The sequence below is a fragment of the Rhipicephalus sanguineus genome, chromosome 4 (genome assembly GCF_013339695.2).
Source record: "Rhipicephalus sanguineus isolate Rsan-2018 chromosome 4, BIME_Rsan_1.4, whole genome shotgun sequence".
NCBI lineage: Eukaryota > Metazoa > Arthropoda > Arachnida > Ixodida > Ixodidae > Rhipicephalus > Rhipicephalus sanguineus.
This window is the reverse complement of record NC_051179.1, coordinates 153955080-153978463: the sequence shown is the minus strand read 5'-3', so window position 1 is coordinate 153978463 and position 23384 is coordinate 153955080. Positions and strand designations below refer to the sequence as shown.

The window sequence follows — 23384 nt, the reverse complement described above, 5'->3', positions numbered from 1 at the left end:
ACTGAATCGCCTTTTTTTTTTGCTTATTTTTGTCTGACCAACACGACACTTTCTTCATCGAGGTTACAGTGAAGTAATGACAAATATTACAATACGAAGAATTAATCCCATCATCAAGTACACATTACGGCATTTCTTTAAAAAATTAAACAGCGCTGCACATTTCTTACAGCAAATTGGTGTATCGTAACTTCGTGATGCATTCGCCTCTTGGGCTCGGAAAGACTGCCTGGTAGAAACAACTTTTAAGACGCTGTCACACATTTCCGTACATCCTCGTATGCTTAAAGGGTGGCATTTCTTGTTCACTAAAAGAAATAATAAGAATCGTGTAATTTCTTCCGAAAATTGAAGGGCCTCTCGCCAGGCTCAGGCGCTCTGTATAAGCGTGGTACGTAAAGCACACGCTGACGACCACATCCGCAAGATATCGCACGTAAAGAGGCTGAAAAAAAAACCTTAGGCGGCCCAATGCGTTGGTAGGCTAGTTGGTGTGAATCAAAAGTGTTTTTTTTTTTTTTTAGCGCGAAACGACACCACAAGAAAGAAGACAGAACAAAGTGCTACTCTAAACTGACATCATTTATTGCGTCACTCCGCTCTTTATACAGACCTGATACCCGAAGGACATGCGTAGTGTACACCATGCGCAGCAACCAGCACAACTTGATCAACCGAGCGCACTCATGACAGCGCACCCAGAAAAGAAAATTCGGGGCTAAACAAGGTGAAAGAAGCAACACTAATGCACTGCGAACCCAGTGACTGAAAAAAAAGCTTCTGATAATTCCCGGGTGGTGGTGTCCCCATGCTCTTGTTTAAAATAGTGGTCTGTCCAAACAAAGCTTGACAATTGCACTTTTTACAGTGTTGAGCTACAATGGGAGCCTGCACCTTTAAGGCGCTCATTAACACAACGGCCTGACTGACCTGCACTACACTTTGCCACAAGAGAGTGGAATCTTGTAGACCACACCAAGCGCTGCATTCTACGAACTTCGGATGCTTTTCACATTGCGTTTTTTTTTTTCAGTTTTTCTTTACAAATACGCCTGCACAGCATTTACAGTTTCCGGGGGCAGAAAATACTGCTGGAATTTGGTACCTAGCGGCCACCTTCTTAAGATTGTGAGCCACTCTGTGGCAATAGGACACAACTAACAGGCCTCTTCCGTGTGTCACTGTTACGACCTCTGGCGCTTGCCTTTCAGCTTCTGGAGAAAAACCTCAGTGTCTGACGTCACTGCCACACTTGGGTAACGCGTATCCTGCAAACTTTTTAACTGCGCCTTTGAAGCTCTCGCTTGAATTGCGATGACACGATTTCCTTAAGGAAGATTCTAGACACACTATAGCAATTGTGCGTTTCACGATCTTTCAGTGCGCAGACTCTTAGACTGTGTCAGTTGAGAGTGTAGCGCTCTGTCTTGTCTTCTTCCTTGTGGCGTCGTTTCGCGCTAAAAATGCACTAAAGCGACCCTAATGCAAGACTTAGGGGTCTGACCGTGGCACTTGCACCTGTTCCACCCCTTCTACATAGCTTCTCGGCGTTCGTGTTTCGCGCGCTACCGAAGCCGCGTAGAAGGAGGCGCGTGGTTGAGAGATGATCCGTCAGGTGCCGCAACCAGCCCCCCATCCTATATGTTTCTGGGATGTAACTGCTGTTTACGCTAATTTCTGCTAATTAAATGACCCTAATTTTAACGTATGGCATGCCTTAATTTTCGCTGCATCATATACAACGCTCAGTTCAACCCATTCAATCCCTTTTACATACGTTTTTATCTTTATCAGGGTTTTCGAACAACTCGCACCGGCGCTATGGAAAGGGTGGTCTGGAAGTACACTGTAGTCACTGGGTACTCGTGCCTCTAAAGAAAGCTAATTTATCAACTAGTATTTAGTGTAGCCGGTCAAATCGCAAGCAGAGATGCCGTGTCAGAGCTCCGGCATACCACGTCTCCTATCTCAATTACAGCGGACGTCTGCGTCACGGCAGTAATGTGAACACGGAATCTACCGTCGAACACACAAAGCCCGGGCTCCGGCGCTCCCATGTATCTTGAGCGTTGACCTCTTGTTCACTTTACGAACTTCAGCGCAGCGGATAAGCGTAAGAACATAAGCATCACTTCTGGGAAACCCGTATTTGTAAATGTTAGGTGAACATCAACAGCCTTCAGTTAATACGTCGCTAGCGAACCCTTAGACACGCAAAGTAGACCCGATAACACTGTCACACTCATGGCAATAACGGTACTGCACACGTTGTTCGAGAGCAGTGAAATTTTAAGTGCACTGCGCAACAGAATCACCTTATGGTGTAGAAACGAAAAAGGAAGGTATGACAGGAAAGAGCTCAGCTCTTTACTGTCGTTGAACCAACTAGCTGCAAAAAAAAAAAAATACTTTTCGAGAGCAGATCCACTGTCCGTTTACGTGCCATTCTCAAATTCTAAACTCAAATAACGCCAACTTGATCGAGTCTCAAGCTCACCCAGTGAATGTGAGCTTGGCATTCGGACTTGTCGCTCGCACCCGCTGTACCTGGCCGTAAGGCTTGCCTAATTCCTCCGGCCAATAGCCGCCCGAGGTTTTTGGTTCGCGTTGGACAGATTATGACCGGATTAAACAGCTCCGCTACTAAAATAATACTTTTGAAGTTGGTCCTGGAACATGGCACGTCGAGTCATAGGTCGGCAAAAAAAATGTGGAGCTCACTCAGACTTACTCATAAAATATACTTTGCCCTTCGGGCTCGCTCGGACCCAGGCTCATCAAAATTTTCTTCAACCGGACTCAGTTGGACTCAAACTCACCAAAATATTGCTCACTCGGACTCATTCAGACTCAGACTCACGGCTCAATCTGAGTCCGAGTGAGTCTGAGTGAGTCGACTCATGACTCCGTTAGCGTATAATTAGCTTTATCGACCATGGTATTTAATACCAATATCTCGCATACTCGGTGCTCTACTTGGCACCATTTGATCTCGCGCCTTCATATACGAGTTACCAGTGGTCCAATCCAGTAATTACATTTTTATTTTTATAGAAAGTGAGGACTCACACGAGATATTTATATGAAGAACAGTCCGTGAAAGAGTTTGCGTGCGGTGATCAAGGCACCTCCCCCCCCCCCCCTCCCTTCGTAACTCATGCCTCAGATCAATAAATATTGAGCTGGCGTACGAACACTAGTGCCCTAAAGTATGTGTGAGTAGACGTGAGTATAACCGTAAGTCGACGTAAGGCTAATAGTAATGCTGAAGTTGAGTAGATAGTACCATAGATCAGCTAAAAATGGGGAGCTCACTCAGACTTACTCATGAAATATATTTGGCACTTAGAGCTCACTCGGACTCAGACTCACTAAATTTTTTTCTCAACCAAACTCATTCAGACTCCGACTCACACGGCTCGATCTGAGTCTCAGTGAGTCTGAGTGAGTCGGCTCATTAGCGAGATTGCCGACCTATGCGTCGAACGAGCCGTCGAACATCATTGTAACTTCATCACCGTGATCGGCCACAGTCATACGCAGCACATTGAGGTTAAGTCAATACACGTTGACTGGGGAAAAGGTTCAATTCATCCTATGTGCATATATCTTGGTCCTTCTTGGCCTCTAGTCCAAAGAACTTACAAAAACAAGCTGCGTCCACATATGTGGACATTGCGCCTCAAGGGAATAAATCCGATATGCAGCATGTGGTACACTCACCAGTGAAGCCGTGGCGCTGACGACCTCACTGGACATACTGTACTTGTTAGGAGCTCCGAGGAAGTGGTTGACCAGTATCTCAAAGTGCGCTGGCTTTATGAACGGCAGTAGCGACTCGATTTTTGGGACCTGCACATCAATGCATATGCACCGTTTCCGACGCCAGCATAGTGCGTAATAAAAATTACTTGAGGAAATTCTGATACCGCCGAGAGCTGCCATCCCGGTGGTCGAAGCAGTATTAGAAGTGATTCGACGATTTTGATTGATTTGTATTGATGTCCAGAAAACAATACATTACAAATATGTTCGATAAGCTAGTGGATAGGTATCGTACTTTGATTTGCCTAACATTCTTACTTCTTGCTTCTACCGGTTATTTAACCTACAGAATTGATCATTCTCAACAAGTTGTTTCGTAAAAATTAAATGATGGTGTTTGACATCCAAGAAACCTATGTGCTAATGATGGTGGTTATGGTAGGTTGCATGTCCTCGATAACTTATTACCTTCATAAATTCATACGTTAGAAAAACTTTTCGTTTATAATTACCTTTTGAAGGCCCTAAGGAATTACGCAAGCATTCACAGGAAGTTTAGAAACAAAGAGGTAATAATTGGCGTAAAAAATTCCTTAATCGACACTTACAAAATACGATGAATTCAACGCAAACCTAATCATGTCAAGCTGAACAACCTCAGTATTCTGCAGGAACGTTTCTAGGAAGTCCACGTGCGCAAGTAATCTCACCAGCATTCAATAAATACCGACAATATGCTGGATGAACAAAGACCGATATGAAGTTGTTCACTTAACAAACCCCTAACCCAGACCCCTTTCTTACCCGATCGCCAACGGCGGCAGATTAGCGTCCCTTTCTTCGAAAACAACGGTCTCTCATTCATTCATTCATTCATTCATTCATTCATTCATTCATTCATTCATTCATTCATTCATTCACGTGCTGGTTTATAAAGGCATCAACAAGTCGCATCGACAGCAGCACGTAGCCTTTCATGGTCCAGTATGCGCATTGCTTCAGCGTTTAGCATGTTTCCCTAAGCGCATGGTGAGCGAGAGCATACGGCGCATTCCTTTCGTCTTATTCTATACACCAGGGGTCTCAAACATGCGGCTCGCGTAGAGAGCCTTCATGTGCGCGCCTCCGTGCCTAGGCACGGAGGCGCGCACATGAAGGCTTCCTAGGCTCGCGGGCCACATGCGGCTCGCGCACCTTTCGCTAGCGGCCCACGGCCCGCATATGGCTCCCTTCGTACCATATTGTTTGTGAGGCACCCCATGCTCTCACCCTGTGTTGAATTATAACCGTGCAACTGTCACAATTATCTCGGGGGTGCTTGCAATATTGGATTGGATCGGGAGAGAGTGAGACGGGCACGGGAGACCGTGGCAGAACAGAAGAAACCAAGTTTATAGCGAGCAAAAGGACAACATTAAAAAGCGTTAATGGCACTGAACAATTCAAACAAAAACCCTATTTACATTTTACAAAATCTCAGTTCATACCCAGAACTGAAACTAGCTAAACAATGCGCTTTAGCTAGGCTTAGGTACGTCTCTACAACTCAGTCTGGCCACTTTGGGCCTTGCGGTATTAGAATGTTCTTACAGTTCGTCGCGACGACTCGATGTTCCCGTCGCGTCAATCTCTCGTCGAGACCGTCGCCGACGTCCTCAGTAGGCCTCCAAGTTCATCTTCGGTTGCCTTCGTCCAGCCTACCGCTTGCTCTCGTCGCGTGTGTCCCCTCTAGTCTTCTCCGTCATCGGTCCGTCGAGGTTAGGCATAACTAAGGCCTTGGTCCCTTGCTTCAGGACTCCACAGGTGACGGGCGCCTCATTGGCTCAACTGTGGTCTGCAGCCGTCCTGTCGAGAAGAGAAGGGCTGCTGGCGATCCCGGAACTGCTGTATTGAGGGGCGACGGGTCCGGACAGCCTCGCTTGGAGCCTTCCAAGGTCGACGGCCACTCCCCGGGCCTTGTGTACCGCCACCTCCAGAACCGAGTACCAGCCGCTTTCGCCGCGGGTGCGACGCTTGCGTCTCCCTCGATCTTCTCCGTCCGGCGCCCCACAGTACAGTGCCTCGATCATCCTTCGTCGTTCACCATCACGGCTCGGGTCGCATGCCACGAGCCCCTATCTGGCCAATCCTCTGCATCGACGTGGCTGGTGCGCGTGCCATCGGGTGACTTTCTGCTTCTCGCGCACCGTCGCCGCGCTTCCACGTTCGGCACGCGCCTCGTGCCCCTCCTTTACTCATCACAGCAACAAAAACTATATTTCAAAATCGGCGTCCAGATATCAGTCATTCGGGAGATCGGCATCGATGTTTCTCGACTCCTGAGGCCTAATCCATTTCAGAAATGGCAACGTCGTGCCAACATGCCCCCTCCCCCTCCCCCCCCCCCCCCCCCCATCTCTTCTTTCCCGGGCCTAGCGCGACTAAATTTCATGACTGCGGGCACCTAGCTAAGGTGAGCTTGACACCCCTGTTCTATACAATTCATATAATTTTCCGCGTACATTAGCCGAATGTTGCGACATGACGGATTCTCAATAGAAATTCACGGATGGGAAATTGAAAGGAAAATATAGCCGCCGCGTAGTTGACTGACAATTAAGCATGAAGTGCTTTTAGCTGCCGTTGTCGGCGACCTTCGAGTGACCTTGAGCCAAAATGCCAGCGCCGTTTTCTGGGCACTCAAAGGAAACCATCTGGGCTCTCAGGAGAGAACAAAACGATACATCGGGGTAACCAGGAAATTTTGTAACGTTGTGCGAACGCTCTAAAATTCGAATACGAATTGAATGGTCAATATTTACCTACTAGACTCGTATTCTATCGAGGAATCTGTCCGATATGTCTGTCTGGTCAACTGCAATAAATAGCAATGCTCACCTAAATCTACAGGGAAAATATATATGTACAAGCGCTGGGTATTTGAACTATTCCGCTGCAGAGGATCCGTGGTGGTTGCGCACATGCGCCAATTTAAGAACGAAAATATGCATAGCTACTTAGTCATTTAAGTGACTCTAAGGAAGCCTGTACCCTAAGCCACCGATGAATTCGCTTTCTCGGTTGACCCAAAGCCTAATTTATAGTAACTAACGATATGTCCCGTCTAAATCCAATCTGAACAATTCAAGTAGACGTGGTATTTAATTTTGATACTTCAACGAGCACAACACTGCCGCCCTGGCGCGAACACTTCGGCCATTACAGACCTTGACGAACAGCAGCTCTCCGGACGGCACCGTAGCCGCTTCAAGGCGCTTGTGAAGCTCGTCCATGGCACGGCGCACATCGGCCGCGATGCTCTTGAAGCGCAGCATGGTGCTGTTGTGGGCCACGGCACGCAGCACGTCCTCGACACTCGCCGCAGTGCGCTCCACCAGCGGAGGGTCGGTCGGCTCGAAGTCCAACTGCAGCCCCGCCCTAAGTGTCGACGGACTGTCTGCGCTCAGCCACGCCCGCAAACGCGCGTTCAGCAGCAGCGGGATGCCGTAGCGCAGGGAAAGCCTGCACAGTGTCGAACGACCGCAATACCAGAGTTTGGACGTTAGCCGCGATTCCCATTCGCTCTTTCGTACACGTCTTGGGCGCAGCGGTGCCACGGTAACTCGGTACCCGAAGAACGCTCGCGCGAGGTTGTCCTCTCCCTTTCTATGGATAATCCCATCAACACACAGTGAAAATTAGGCCTCATCCTCGAGTGTGGACAGCTGTAGTCTCAGGCTGGTGCCAATGTTTAGACAAAGGTACTAGACCTCATCAGTGCATACCGACAAAGACAAGTCCTCTTGTCGAAGGGTTGGCTGTGTCCCGAGGCCTTGCTTTTCTGTCCACTGTTCAGCGCTGCGCGATCGACTCCCTATGTTCCAGTAGCCATCTTGTCTCGCCTTTGGCAGACAAGTTTAAACACAGTATTCGTCTTTCACTGATTCATCATCAGCCTGACTACGCCCACTACAGGGCAAAGGCATCTTCCATGTTTCGCTAGTTAACCCGTTCCTGTGCTTGCTGCGGCCAATGATTCGCACCAGAGAAAATGCCGCAAGTCGCAAGCTCAATCGTGACCTCCGAGATCTTCAACACACACGCGACAAACCTTGAAACCATGTAATATAGTTGACAGCAGGTCAGCTAGAAGTTAAGCAATGCCAAGTATACGATCCCTATCATCATCTTCCTATTTTTATGTCTACTGCAGGGCAGAGGCATCTCCCTGTGATCGCCAGATTATACAGTGCCTTGGTCGAGCCCTTTTCATTTTACTCCAGCTACATTCTGTCCACATCCAACTTGAATTTCTGCCGTTTACGGCTGCGCTTCCCATTCTTGGTGTCCTTTCCTTCGCTTTAACTGACCACTTGTTAGACGTCCTACACCGGTGGTTCTCAAAGGGGTTCCACGACGCCCGCGCCGCGCTAAAAGAAAGCTTTTGGAGGTGAGTTTTGACCTATTCCCAGTTCTAGGTCCTGCTCCAGGAACTGCAGCTACATTCTGAACAATATCGCCTCGGCTGCCCCAACGCCTCAATTAACACCCCCCCCCCCCCACCCCCACCCCCCGTTGGGCACTCACATCAAGGGGTCCGCTATCACTTCGACCAGTCCACAAGGGTTCCCCAACACATCGACGGCTGAGAACCACTGTCCTACACGTTACATGGCCTGCACATCTTCGTTTTCTTTCCCTTCGTCACTACTAGAATATCGGCTACCCCTGTTTGTTACCCAATTCACTCTGCTGTTTTCCTGTCGCTTTACGTTAGCATTCTCCGCTCAATTTGCGCGCTCCGTAGTCATCGACTTATTCCCGAAATCCATTGGTATTGCCCAAGTATGCGCCAAATATGTTAGTACCGGAAGAATGCCGTGGTTGCACTCTTTTCGCTGAGATGAAAGCGGTAAGTAGCATGCCCTTATTTGGGAACTGTTCGACATTGCGCTCCAGCCCGTCCTTATCATTCGGCGAATTTCATTTTCATGAGCCAGTGGCGTAGCCAGGCCCCCCGCACCCGAAAAAAATTTGTGCCTACGCCCCTGTCATAAGCAGACTCCCCTGTAAGTGACTGACATAGACATGCTCTTGCACAGATTTGATTATGAATTTCTTTGCGCAAAGCATTTCTTTGCAAACCAACAGGCGCATAATCTATCTATCTATCTATCTATCTATCTATCTATCTATCTATCTATCTATCTATCTATCTATCTATCTATCTATCTATCTATCTATCTATCTATCTATCTGGGTGCTCTCGTGGCCTTGTCTGTTCGTCCTTAGTTTCGTGTTCGATCCAATTCAAGAATTTAGCGCTAACACGCGAAAACACAAGGCCAAGTAGCTCAATAGTATAAGTGATACTATTTGTGCTGTCGGGTGTACGTCCTTTAAACACGCCAAGAACCAGGGGCGTAGCCAGCGGGGGGGGGGGGGGGGGGGGGGGGGGGTTCAACCCCCGCCCCGAAATTTTTCAGTTTTGCTTGCGCATATATACACGCGCACATATAAACGCACGCACGAACATACATAAAGTATGGATGAACCCCCCCCCCCCCCCCTCCCCAAAAAATTTCTGGCTACGCCCCTGCTAAGAACTTCATTAGACCTTTCAGGGAATTGGTGGGCGTGCAGAATCATTTGGCAAGCCGCCTTCGTGTAGCGCCAGCAGCAAAGTGGCTTATTCACTTCTGCGCTTACTTGAACAGGACGCCGAGCAGAGTGAAGCTGGTGAAGGCCACCGGCGTCTTTCTCCAGTGGATGCCAATCGAGTGCGTAAAATCACGTAGCTGGTAAAGACCGTCTTCGCGACCGCTGCGGTACTCGTCGACGCAGAGACGAAAGGCTTCCACGGCGCGCCTCACGAACGTCTCTTCGAACCCGTCGGCAGCGCCGTTGAGCAACCTGGCGCGAACTAGAGCCAGCCGGGTGTCGAGAATCGATAGGAAGTTGGCGTGTTGCGGGTGCTGCTCCGCGAAGCCGCCACACACGTAGCTGCAGTGGAAGAGAAGTAATGGTATGGCATAACTGCCGCTAAAGTCATCTATGCATGCTTTCTGTGGCTCAATTGTCTGTTCGATTCAGTTCGTTGTGTCTAACATATAAACGAGCCCCACGGGAAAAATTACCCTTCTTTCGATCAACACGCAGGAAAGAAACGCCAACAAGACAACACGGACGGCACTTATGACAATTGTGTCAAATGTAGGATTTTAGCGACCATTGTGTCATACAGAAGAACTAACTAGGCCATGAATAAGTTCTCCCGGAAAAAGTAACAGGATGGATAAGCGGGCGAGTTAATATAGCGCTCTCGGTAAAGAAACCCTGAGCGTGGGAAAGGCGACAGATTCAGAAAGTTGCACACAGTAAAAAGCGTTCGACAACGGCGCTTCAGCTTGTGTGAATCGTCTGCTGTCGTCTTTCCTGATCACTAGGGGCCGAATTCGCAATACCCTTGGTTCGAGAGTGCAATTCGCTATTCGTCGGCCGCCTTTGCTCGCGGTGTGTGCAGACTGGCTGAAACATTACAGCGCAGCTCTTAGGCGCCCGTCCCTGCGTCGTCCCTCACTGTACCACAGCGTAACCGAGCGAACGAGCACAGCGAAAGATCTCCCTGGCTCGCGAGCCTCGAGCTTCTTATTTTGCGGAAAGTGGCTGGATTGATCCAGAGTAATCACGATGCGCATAGGCGCCCAAGTGGCCAAAGAACGGGGCATATTTTTTTTATTTCAATAAAGTTTTTCAACCAAAATAAAGTTTTTCAACCAACCAACCAACAGGCGTTTGTAGTAAAACAGGAAAACACTAATATTTAATAGACATAAAGTTAAAAACTGTCTAATCGGACGTTTTGCGAACCGGTCTGCAACTTTCTCATTGTATTTTTTTGCCCAGCTTCGTTGCTTCAGAAGTTGGTTTCTTAATCTTATATAATCAAGTAACTAAGCAGAACACGAAAAATGGTGTAGAAGAGTAGAAATAGTAGAAACAAATGCTATTAACCCCTTGAGGGTTTTCGCCGTACATGTACGGCAGAAGCTTCCTGGTACCAAAGGGTTTTCGTCGTACTTGTACGACATAGCGTTTATTTTTAAAACGCGCGCATTTTTCGATCATATATCTTGCTTGGCCTGTGCTATCACACTTCGAAAACATGTGGAATTTTTTTCATGCGCCGATGTCTCTTATTTGTATTTTTTTGTGCTTCCCAAAACGGTGCGCTCGCTATCGCTTGCCCATCCGAGCGCCTTCGCGGTGCCGCTGGTTTAAAGTGCGCGCCTTTTTTCATCATTTCTTTTGTTTTGCATGTGCTACCATGCTTCGGGAATACGTGCAATTTCTTTCATGCGCCGATGTCTCTCCGTTGTTGCTTTTTTTATGCTTCGCAAAACGGCGCGCCGCGCGCCGGCTATCGCTTGCGCTACCGAGCGCGTCGCGGCGCGGTTGGTTTTAAACGCGCGCCTCCTTCGATCATTTCTCTTGCTTGGAATGTGCTGCCACGCTTCGCGGAATTTGTTTAATGCGCCGATGTCTCTCTCTCTTTTTCTTTTTTTTTTTTTTGCTTTCCAAAGAGGCCTTCAGGTGTGCATCAGAACGCGCGCAAGCGGTCCGGCTGGTTTCGGTTTCGTCCTTCGGGTGGTTTTCGCTACTTGCGCCCGCGAAGCTGATGGATGGTGAAACTTTATTAAATATAGTCCTGAGAGACGCGACTAGCGCGCAGTGGGCGAAGCTGGTGGCTGTTTGGTTTCTAATCACTGAAAGGGTGACCGCTTGTTACTCTCTCGTTTATTACTCCCCGAGGCGTGATTACATCTGTTTTCGTGCAGCGCCACATTGCACGAACGACGGCGCCGTGATTGCGTTTCCTGTTTTGGGGTCTCGGAAAAACTACATACGTCTTGTTGGCGATAAGACGAAAGATTACTGCAGCTTTTTCGCTCGTTTTGCTTTCCGGACGGGCGCACAACCATAGAGTTTCCTTCCGTGCGCTGTTATGACCGGCAGTCGGTGGCGAAGCGCTGACCATGAGAATCGGCGGACGAGGCGTTCTCACACTGCTAGAACACCTGCATCCTTCCTCTACACGGAATTCCTGTGACGGCGCGTGACCAACAATGGGCAGAATCTCGGCCTCAAAAGTCTGGGACGGCAAAGCCAGAGACAATGGACCACCTGGACTTGGCTTGGTACGCTGCCGAAGCCACCTGACGGGTATGTTTGGACGGGAGTCTCCGCTACCCTTTTGCTGCCGTCGGGAAAAGATCTGCATGGGCAGACACGAGGAACCTGTTATCCTGCTTCTCCCCACCTGAGTGCCGGGACTCTTGCCGCTTCAAGTGTGCCATGACCCCTCCGCGACTGTGAAATGGACTGTGCCATGGTGGGAGGTGTTGTGTGTGTGATTGGTGGTCATCAAGAGGGAGGAGCCAAACTGAGGGGTTAAAACGACGGTGCTGAGTGAGAAATGGGGCTCTGAGCCCTAAGTAACAGGCTCATCCAATTCGCTCGTCGCGGAACTCTTTCCTTGTCACTATGTAAATTGAGTGTACGAAAGTGCCAGTAAACTTGTTATTGTTTTCCCAACTTGTTAGCAGCATTTCCTCAACCCGGAGACTCGACTACGCTACCAAACGGAGTCCGGGTACGACGCTGCCCTCTCGTAGCAACAGTATGGTTGTCGAGAAGGGACGGATTCAAATACACCGGCACGACAACTGGAGTCAGCGGTGGGATTGATCCAAAAACCCGGTCGCAACAGCGCTCACTGACGCAGTTCGCTTACGCTATGGAAACGCGTGCCGGCTTCTCTGTTGCCAGTGAGTCGAGCAGCGATTCTTCCGATGCGGAGTATTCCGTGCCGAATCAGAATCTGATTCATAGGATTTTAGTTTGTCAGACGAGGATTTTTTGACGAGTTCAGACTCCGATGATGATCAAGGAGCGACATCTGAAAAGCGTGCGCGGCGAGCCATGCTTCAAAGACTATCACACGCTGAAAAGTTTCTAGTGTAAGAGCACGAACATTTTTAACCGGAAAAGTACTCGGGTGCGCTTATTTTTGTATGTCTGTGAGCTATGTTTAATACAATGCATATTTCTTATTTATAAAAAACTGTCAAGTCTTTTTTTAGGATTTTGCTTGATTTTGCAACGAAAAAACCATGTGTATGTAACAAAAAAATGATTTTGTGTCACTTTACGGTCACGAAAAAAAACTTTAGACAATTTTTTCTTAAATAGAATCGTCGGAAGAATTTATTTCAGCAATAAAAAAATTAGACATTTTTGGACTGGATTTCGCGAAAAAATTCGACCCTCAAAGGGTTGTCACCATCGCGCTATGCGGTGCGACGATGGTTTTTACACCCTTTCTTCCCTTCCCGTACATTGGTACTTATGCTGTGACCATGCACAGTAAACCCTTATTTGATAGCAGCGCTATGTCCTCGCGTCTTCTTTTTGTGTCCTCTTGTTTCCTTGCGCTAAAAACGTAAGGCTTTGCATCGCTTATAGCACAGAGACGGGCCCACTGAAATTTCCAACAGAGGCCTTAGTTTCTGCAAGAACTATATATAGGTGAAGGTAGCGGAGCTGGCAACGGATATTTCGTGGCACCGCTTCCCACAACGCACGTGCGCAAAGTCCAGGCGTCGCCTTTAAACGCATAGACCATCATCATCATCATAATCATCATCATCAGCCTGACTACGCCACTGCAGGGCAAAGGCCTCTCCCACGTTGCGCCAATCAACCCGGTCCCGTGCTTGCTGTTGCCACGTTATACCTACAAACTTCTTACCCCCGTATTCAGAAACGCTCCTTGACTGGAACTTGACTTGCCACCGCCTCAAGGCAGCGTGTTTGAAACGCGTTTGTGCTGCCCTGGCACCGCCTAAAGGCAGCGCGTTCGAAGCGCGTTGAAGGCGGTGGCAAGCCAAGTTCAAGTCAAGGAGCGTTTCTGAATACGAGGGTTAATCTCGTCTGCCCACCTAACTTCCTGTCTCCCCCTCGCGCGTTCGCCTTCTCTTGGAATCCGGTCAGGTACTCCTAATGACCAACACTTATCTTGCCTACGCGCTACATGCCCTGCCCATGTCCATTTCTTCTTCTTGATTTCGACTAAGATGTCCTAAGGCTAAGATGTAAGACTAAGATATTAAACGCATAGACTATGCGATGTCTGTTCGCAATGTAGGACGTGTGCAGCAATGTGGCTGTGTGACGAAAAGAATTCTCGTGAGACCTGCGCACCCGTAGAAGTCGTCGCAGGGCTGGACCGTGGTATTCAGGGAGAGCGCCATCTCGTGGGCGTAATCGAAGTACCGGGGCTCGTGGCAAGGGGGCCACGCGATGTACGGGAACGCCGGCAGCACCATCACCGCCAGGGCGCCGGCCGATAACACCAAGAACGCAATGAGCCATATGCTGAGGGGCGTCAGCAGCGGAGGCAACCACTCCCTGACCACTACTGCAGGCGAGGTATACGCTGCAGCACGTCATCAGGACAGGAATGAGTGCTGAGTTGAATCGCATTGTTTATTACTGCAGGGCTAAAAAGCGGGATATTTGCTTACTAATATGGCGCACAATAATCAATATACGCATTCTGGTAACTTTAAAGCACGCAGGGGCCTCAAGCACGAGGCCTGCGGATGTTTCTCTAGCGGTCCGCCCCTGACAAGTAGGAACATGACTGCCTACTTGTCTTAGATATACAGGGTGTCCCGGCGTTACGCGAAGCGAACGTACCGCATATTGGTCCTAGTACACTGGAGTTGCCACTACTATTTTTTCTTTAATGAGGTTTAATTAACTTTTCTAATTATATTTATAACTCGACAAGCACTCGCGTAATTATAATAATAATAATAATATCTGGGGTTTAACGTCCCAAAACCACGATGTAATTATGAGAGACGCCGTAGTAGAGGGCTCCGGAAATTTCGACCACCTGGGGTTCTTTAACGTGCACCTAAATCTAAGTACACGGGCCTCAAACATTTTCGCCTCCACCGAAAATGCAGCCGCCGCGGCCGGGATTCGATCCCGCGACCTTCGGGTCAGCAGTCGAGTGCCATAACCACTAGACCACCGTGGCGGGGCGCTCGCGTAATTATGAACATGTCGTTAAGGCATATCTAGGCATGTTCAAACGACATCAAACTGCGCAATTTTCAACAACGTACTAATTACGTTCTGGTTTTTTTTTTTCAGCTGATAAAGAAAGCCGGCGAGGTATGTAAAATAACACGTGACTACGCTCCCCCAAGCAAAGGAAACCAGAGCCCTCAAGTAAACTTACTGCAAACAACCGCTTTGCCTGTTGGCCGTGGCCAGAGACAGCGTTCCGCATTTTGGCAAGGGTGCCAACAATATGCGTCGCAGTTTCGCTGGGATTCATTCCGTTCGAAAGTACGCCACTATCATTATCCATATCTGACGGCCGACTTCTCTCATCGATAACGCGGCAGGAACGCTGTTCTAATTACGGCCTGACTCTGTAAAACCAGGCGGTGCGTTGCTTCGATTGGGAAGTGGCAGATAGCGCAATCAATATATTTTTTTCTTTCTGCATTTTTTCCCTTGATACTGGCTACCTAATAGCGAGCTTGCTTGAGGGCGCTGGTTCCCGATGCGCGCAGCGACCTAGTCACGCGTCAATTTTCATATTTCGCGGGCTTTCTTGATCAACCGGAAAAAATGGGCACGCAATTAGTACACTGTTGAAAATAGCGCAGTTAGATGTCATTTGAACATTAGATGTCATTTGAACATTAGGTGATTACTTGTCGAGTTACAAGTATATTTATGACTAATTAATTAAACCTCATTAACGAAAAAAACAGCAGTGGCTACTCCAGTGTACTACGAACAATATGCAGTATGTTTGCTTCGCGTAACGCCGTTCCTCCTTTTTTAAAATCGTGCTGCGTGACAGTTAGGACACCCTGTATATTTTTATTCCCTTATTAAGTATGTTCATGATCTACACAGACGTGACCATTTCAAGGAGTCTTTTAGTAAGGCACCTCATGCGGTCACCAGGTGTTAAAACATAACCGTGGAACAAAAACTTTATATTTCAGAATCAACGTTTGGAGTGCAGTTATTCTGGAGATCATTGTCGATGTTTCTCGAATCCTGACGCGGAATCCTCTTCAGAAATGACCCATATATGAGATATTCGAAATGCCTTCTTTCAAATGGCAACCTACATGAAGCATTTAAATCCCCCCCCCCCCCCCCCCCCAGAACCCGCTCCTATCTTTGTTGTCCAGGTCCTCACGGGGAAACTGAAATTCAGGACTGCAGCCCGCTAGCTGAAGTGAGTTTGAGACCCCTGCTTTGTTAATGATATGCGCGGACAACTTCCGTCAGGTGCTTTTGTGACTTCGTGCTCGCTATTTTCTTCTGCGTAACACGGCATTGAATAAAGCTGACGTGACCTTAAATGCTCGTTCACACCGGCGACTAGCAACGGTCGCGCGACTAAGTTGGTCGCAAAGCGACTGCTCGCAAACGGTCGCAAATGGCCGTTTTTGGTCGCAAAGCGACTGCTTTGGCTCAGTCGCTCGCTGCTCGATTTTTCAGTCGCGCGACTGCAGTCGCAAACCTCTGAACCAATCAGATGCGCAGGAACAGGACGTCAGCCTATTTTACGGGGCAACGGCAATGCGAGCTGTATACGAACAGACGTGAATTCTATGTGGCGACGTATATATATAGGTCGCACGCAGGTGTGAACATCGGTCGCTTTGAGTCGCGTTTTGACCGCCAGTCGCAAACGGTCGCGCGACCGTTGCTAGTCGCCGGGGTGAACCAGCCTTAAATCAACAGCATACACTTTTACCACTATTTTGGGAAAGTGGGGCACTGCACTCTTAAGAGAGTGAAGGCGTATTTGGAGCGTCTTTCTGCCTCACAACAAAAGAGTCATCTATCTCGCGTGCCTTCCTTGCGTTATCGCCGCGTCCTCGGTACATCCAGGTCACGAACGGCCTGCGGCTCTCAGCATGACATAGCAGTGTTAACAGGAAAGTAGCGAGCTCACAGCGTTTGAGAAAAAAAACGCAAGCAAGCCAGATTATGATTATTGTTATGTGGCAGAAAGACGCCCCAAACACTCCCGTTTACCTTATAGAGTGCATGCATGTGTCCCCTGCTTTTGCGCCGCTGGGTCGCGTTGGAAGTATAATACAAGTGTATGGTAACAAATTGGTACGCTTTTGCTTGTGCACTTCGCAACAACTCATTTCGGGCTGTAAGAAGCAGTACATTATTCTACGAAGAAGGGGAATACTAAGTAGTATACTACACAAGAAGGACTGGCACTGTAAGACTTGAAGGCGCGCGAAAAGTAATGCATGCCACACTTCGGTGGTTGCAGGCACCACTCTGCACATTCATTGGCTTGCGTTGCTAAAACATTATTTTATGGCGCTTGCACAATTCCCACATGCACAAAATTGTGTATAAAGTTCTTACAAACGCTTACCAGTAGGCTGCTTGCATCCCACCATCGCCCTGCTGGCGAAGATTTCTCCTTTTCTGAGATCGTCTCGCCCTCCTCAATTTCTTCACTCTGCATAAGTTTTACGTAGTCGCGCATTATATATCCACCAGCCTACTTTCAGTATAGTGCAAACTAAAGTTTCGGTTTAAGCAGCCTATAGAACAAGCCGGGTAGACGCAGCGTGTGCTCTATAACCAATCACAGCCACGCGATCAGTCACGAAATTGAGAAATCCGCTGAGTACATCAAACCCATTTAGATAGCTTTCATATACTACAAAAAGGCATTCACCTCAGTGGAGATATCAGCAGTCTTGGAAGCATTAAGTCACCATGTACTTGAAACATGCACACCTTATAGCCAACATTTACAAAAACTACACAGTACCCTTGTATCTCTACAAGAAAAGCAATAGAATAGCGATAGAGATGGGGCTCGGTAAAGGAGACAGGATCTCTCCCATTTTGTTCACGACGTGCTTAGAAGTATTCAAATGACTGGACTGGAAATAGGAATAAATGATAAGACAATATCCCGGCAATCTACGATTTGCAGATCTAATAGCACTCTTTAACAATGATGGTAAGCGGTTTCAAAAATGAATGAAGACCTAAACACAGAAACTGTTGAGGAGGAGGGAAAACCGTATTAAGCCATTAATTTAACGTGAGTTCTGGGTGGGGCCCTCAGTCCAGAGCTCCACTTGCTCTTGCGGCTCGCTGAGCTTAGTCTAGGGGGGCCAGTCGGCTCTCCCGGTCCTCGCTTGACTCCTACTGCCGACCGAAGTACGCTGCCCTTAAGAAGGGGCGAGTTGGTGTGTTTTGGCCTAGTTGCACATTCCCGCCTTAATGTGAACCAGCGTGGGTTTTTCGCCACACCAGGGTCTGTGTAATATGACGGGTGCATATTGCATAGGAGGTTTAGGCGCGGGTAAGAATTCGTCCGTATGCGACGTCGGTCGAAATAGGACTGCATACTAATATGCTGCACAAAAATGAAATCTCCTCCGTCCGTGATCAAATCGACTGTCACACCGTTTTCTAAGGCCGCTTTTCCGCGCGACATGGCTTGCAAGACCCTTCTTACCTCCTCGATAGTTGACTCGTCAAGGAACTTCAGTGTCCTGTCCAAGTTCGGTTTCACTCAAGGCAGCAGGCACGTAGGCAAGGGGGGGGGGGGCCCCGGGGGGCCCGGGCCCCCCCCCCCCCGAAATTCGTCCGGCCTTCTATGTTCCCGGGCAACTTTCGTTTTATTTTTGCCATGGAAATACTTTCTTTCAAACAATTAGGCCTTGGGCCCCACCCGAAAAAAAATCCTGGCTACGTGCCTGCAAGGCAGTATGATTGATTCGCGAGCTGTACAATTCAGAAGATAAAAGCCCTCTGCCGCCTTCGCTGCGTCATCGAGATTGCAAACAACATGACCCCGGTTATCTTTCACTGCATGGGTTTTGGTATTTCCTATGCAGTGTTCCCTTTTATTTGATTTGACGCTGTGATCTTTTCTTTCTGCTTCCTCTTATCTCTTTCACGGTATAGTTCCGCATCTCACTTATTGTCCTCTTTTTGAATAAATTTTATTTGATTTCTTGATTTGATCTCAACTTTTCTATTTCATATCTCGTTCGGAATGGACTCATAATTTCACATAGAACATAACCACTTTGAATCACTAAATCTTACGCGTTTAGTGACGTAATTATTTTCGCTTCTTGAATCTGGGCTCACCTCTTGCACATTTGTGAATATGGATTTAACTTGAAATACCAAATGTAAGGCAAGTCGAATGTTTGCGCCCGTCCGTGTGGGCTTTTCGTATCCCTCTGGTTTGCTCATTTTATTCTCCTTTAGCGTCACGAACCAACTTGTTTAGCAGGAAGTTTTATCGGGTTAAACGCTTCCCACGCACTCCTGAGCTCCACAGCAATAAGACATTTCCGAGCGCCACAAAGACGCCATCATGACACGTCCGATTAGAAACTGCAAGAAGTTTGCGATGATGTTACTTACACAGGGCAGCACAGTCCTTTATAGAAACGAAGAGCAAATATTAACACCCAGATACCGCATGACCTACGCTGCAGTGAGCATGCTCACTAACACATAGGTGGGCACAACTTTGATGAAAACCAGCAGATAATGAAGCCAAGGAACGTATAGGAAACATTAATCGTACTGCTTTAAGTGTATTGTAGCAATTGTGATTACATGTTAAGAAAGTAAAGTGGGTGAAAAGACAACTTCCCGCGAAAAGACTTAGTGCATCCAAGTAGTATGCGAGGACCTATTGGTCAGCTGTCCGCTCGTTAGAGGATCACGTGACCCCAGCTGGCTAAGAAAGATTGTTCCACATTCGCCGTCATGGCTACGAGTGGCGCTAACTAACACTCCCAGGTTTACATGCACATAAATACCCGATAAAGTGGACGAGGGGACGACCGCCGCTGTAGCTCAATTCGCCTCTTTCATTTTCCTGCGCTGCCCTCTGCCGTTTTTGGTACGGGGTTTGGTAGGGGCCGGGAGAACCGGTATTGCCAGAAGCAAGGCCTCTGAGCTCAGAAGACGTTTCGCGGCTTTCCCGCTAGGGGAGGCCGCATGCGCCGGGGCGTCGCGAAAAATGCGGATTGGTAGAGCATCGGGCGCGTTATCCGAAGGTTGCAGCTTCGGTCCCTGCCGGCGGCAAGTTGTCTCTTCGTCCACTTTACTTTATTCACATCTAAATCACAATTACCACAGTACACTTAAACAGCACAATAATTAACGCCCCCTATACCTTCATTGGCTTCATTATCTGCTGGTTTTCATTAAGGCTGTGTCAAACAAACAAACGAGCCCCCAAAGTTCCCTTTCATTGATTTGATCGGTGGGGCAAGTTGGTTTGATTTCATGATGATGTAAAAGGCAGCGCTATAGAACAAATACAGAGGACTAGAGAAAGACAGGTCATGTGCTGTACTCACAGCAGTGTTAACGAGCATTTCATAGCGCCAGCTAGCTTCAATAACGCGCTAACTGATATAATTTCACAAATACGAGACGTGTTTAGCTTACCAGAAGAGCAGGGTTCGCTTCTCATCTTCTTCTTGCCTCGGTGAACGTGGCCCTCGAGCTACGATGACTGTCATGGCGACGACGCTGGCCATGAACTTAATGTGACGTTGACTTCTTCAATCATTTATTATATCGGAACCTCGGCCCCGGATTTCAACCACAGGGATGCCTATGATAAGTCTTTCTTTTCACTTGCAACATAAAGAAATTGCTGTGACATTTTTCTTTTTATTTCAATAGTCAACCCTTAGGCATAGTAAAATATGGTGTCAGAGATGCACGAGCAGCTTTGTTTCGTGCGGAATGTCCAGCAGTGAACGATGATATGGTCCGTGGATACAAAAATCAACTCCGCCCCCCCCCCCCCCCAATCATATTAGGGAGGCGCCAAGTCTGACCCATACCTCTACTTAGTCGGGCCTGCGCCATTATTGTTTACAGTGCAAGGTTATTGCCATGCAGGTTTTTGGCGATGATGGCGAACGAGAACCCCGACGTTGCATTCTAAGAACTGTTTGTGAATCCCGTCATCGCATCATTTTCATTTTTGCCTTCATTGCGAAGTAGTTTTCCTTCCGGTCTCGATTGGGGGGGGGGGGGGGGGGGGGGGGAGTGCCGTGATGAAGCTTGGCTCCCCCTAATGCAGAACCCTGCGCACGCCTATGATCTTAACACCTAGCCATCAACTACTGACAGGGAACGAAGCGGCACACACCGGCGCCCGAGAACACACCAGCCGGCCTTTCCAACCGAAGCGGTCCACAAAGGTGACGAAGACCGCCCGGGACATCCTAAATAAATACTCGGAAATTTTGTAACTTTAGTATTCGGAAAGGACGGTACACCGTCTAGAAACCCGGAAATAAACAACACAATAGACGGTAATATTCGGACGCAAGCAAGCACATCCGTCAACGGCGCAATATTGAACATTCTACAAGAATCTATTCTACAAGATCTCATTACGTATGCAGGAAGTGCAAGACAGCCTTCAGTATACGATAATAATAATAATAATAATAATAATAATAATAATATAATAATAATAATAATAATAATAATAATAATAATAATAATAATAATAATCAATCAATCAATCAATCAATCATTTATTTAACGTGCCCAGGAACAACCGTGAGGTCTTTGTGCAGGCGCACGCAAAAAAAAAAATCAATAAAAATAAACAATACAATACAGACAGTCTTCAGAAATAAAAAGAACAAAAACACGTAGACAAAGAGAAATGAACACAAAAGGGGAGGAGTAAAATTAGACAATATGAGAAATATTGAAGGGGAATAAAAAATTAGATTGCACATATACAACTATGCGGAAAGACGGAGAAGGGAAGACTTTGTACATTGTGCCATACTATGTCAAAACAGTGCAAAGCTCGGATAAAAACAATGATTGTGGACTATGAAAAACGTCAAGATCAAGAAAATTAATATTATAAAGACTTTGTATTCTGTGAGCGGTAGAGTGTTGGAAGAAGCAGGCGGGTACATGAAACGGTCTGTTCTCTCTGGTTAACTTACGCGGAATTCGAAAATTAACACAATTGAGAAGTACAGGGCAGGATATGATACCGTGGACTATCTTGTAGAGAAATAAGAGATCAGAACGATTTCGTCGGCAGTGAAGTGATGGCAGTGATAATGATTCAGCAGTACTCGAACGAGATCCAGAGTCATTTTTAGCAAAGCGATGGTTATATATGCTGAGGAATTTTTTCTGGACTCGTTCAATGGTGTTACCGCTGGATTGAGCAATGCCATTCCATATCACGGACGCATACTCAAGTTGCGGAAGACATATTGCCGTGTACAATTTGTGTAGGGCCATGGGAGACCTGAATTCTCGAGATATTCTACAAACACATCCGAGAGAACGAAGGCCCCGCATAGCAGCACGCTTAACGTGAGAAGAAAAGTTTAACGCGCTGTCAACAACAACACCAAGATCACTGATTTCATAAACCTTGCATAACGGCACAGAATTGACAAAGTATTGAAATGACACGCTAGATGTTTTGCGAGTGATAGACATGAATTTTGTCTTTGAGGTATTTAGAGAAAGGTTATTGCCGTTGCACCATTCGGAAAAAGAACACAAATCTGACTGCAGCAAGCGACAGTCGTTAACTGAATGAATTTCCTTAAATATCTTGATGTCATCGGCATACAAGAGGAAAGAAGAATTACGAATGGCAAAAGAAACATCATTAACGTAAATTAAAAATAGGAGTGGGCCTAATACCGACCCTTGGGGGACCCCACTAGTCACTTTATACAAAGAAGAGGTTTGGCCATTTACGGCAACATAACAAGATCTATTGAGCAGATAGCTGTGCAAGAGATTCACAATCGACAAGTCAACGTCAAAGTTCGCAAGTTTAACCATAATCAGTGTGTGGCTGACTACGTCAAAAGCCTTGCTCAGGTCACAGTAGATTACGTCAACCTGTCCTCTCTGAGAAATAGGTGTGGAGATCTGCGTCATGAAACTAGCAAGATTTGTGGTAGTTGAGCGGCCAGCAAGAAAACCATGTTGATTTGGAATCAATGAGTTTTTCACACTAAAAGACAATATTTTGTGAAGAGCCAGTTCGAAGATCTTTGATGTGGCACATAGTAGAGAAATCGGGCGATAATTAGAAACATCTGTCTTAGAGCCCGACTTAAATACTGGGAAAACACGAGCAGTTTTCCACATGCTAGGAAATGTGGAAGTGTCCAGGCAGTTATTAAATCATATCCAGCTTTTGTGGACACATCACAGCCAGCGCCCCTGGCGGCCCCGGCGCGAAGCTAGCGCGTTTTCAATGGAACTGGCGAGTTTTTCCCGAATAATTAAGTGTAGAGGGTGAATGTTGAAAAACGCAGACCACAGAGAGCTTCTGGGAACCTAAACGCACGAGAGGACTGCAGCGATCATGTTGCAGTAAGCTTCAATTTTGTTCCCAGAGCAGTTAAAGACTGTACAATGGGAGTCTATGGAAACGGCAAAAAATGTGGCCTGTTTTTCGAGACAAAAACGGTCACTGTCGTAAAACTAAGCAAGTT

General features: G+C 47.4%; 1 protein-coding gene across 1 annotated transcript in view; it reads right to left on the bottom strand.

Moving 5' to 3' along the window:
- The window catches only part of LOC119391761 (endothelin-converting enzyme-like 1), a 61349-nt gene that overhangs the window by 8695 nt on the left and 29270 nt on the right, over window positions 1-23384 (bottom strand). Inside the window, exons 5-8 of the mRNA XM_049415389.1 lie at window positions 14008-14242; window positions 9454-9747; window positions 6972-7266; window positions 3724-3852 (exon numbers count right to left, since the gene is read on the bottom strand). Of these exons, the coding sequence (XP_049271346.1) occupies window positions 3724-3852; window positions 6972-7266; window positions 9454-9747; window positions 14008-14242 (953 nt within the window). The remainder of the gene's footprint in view (window positions 1-3723; window positions 3853-6971; window positions 7267-9453; window positions 9748-14007; window positions 14243-23384) is intronic.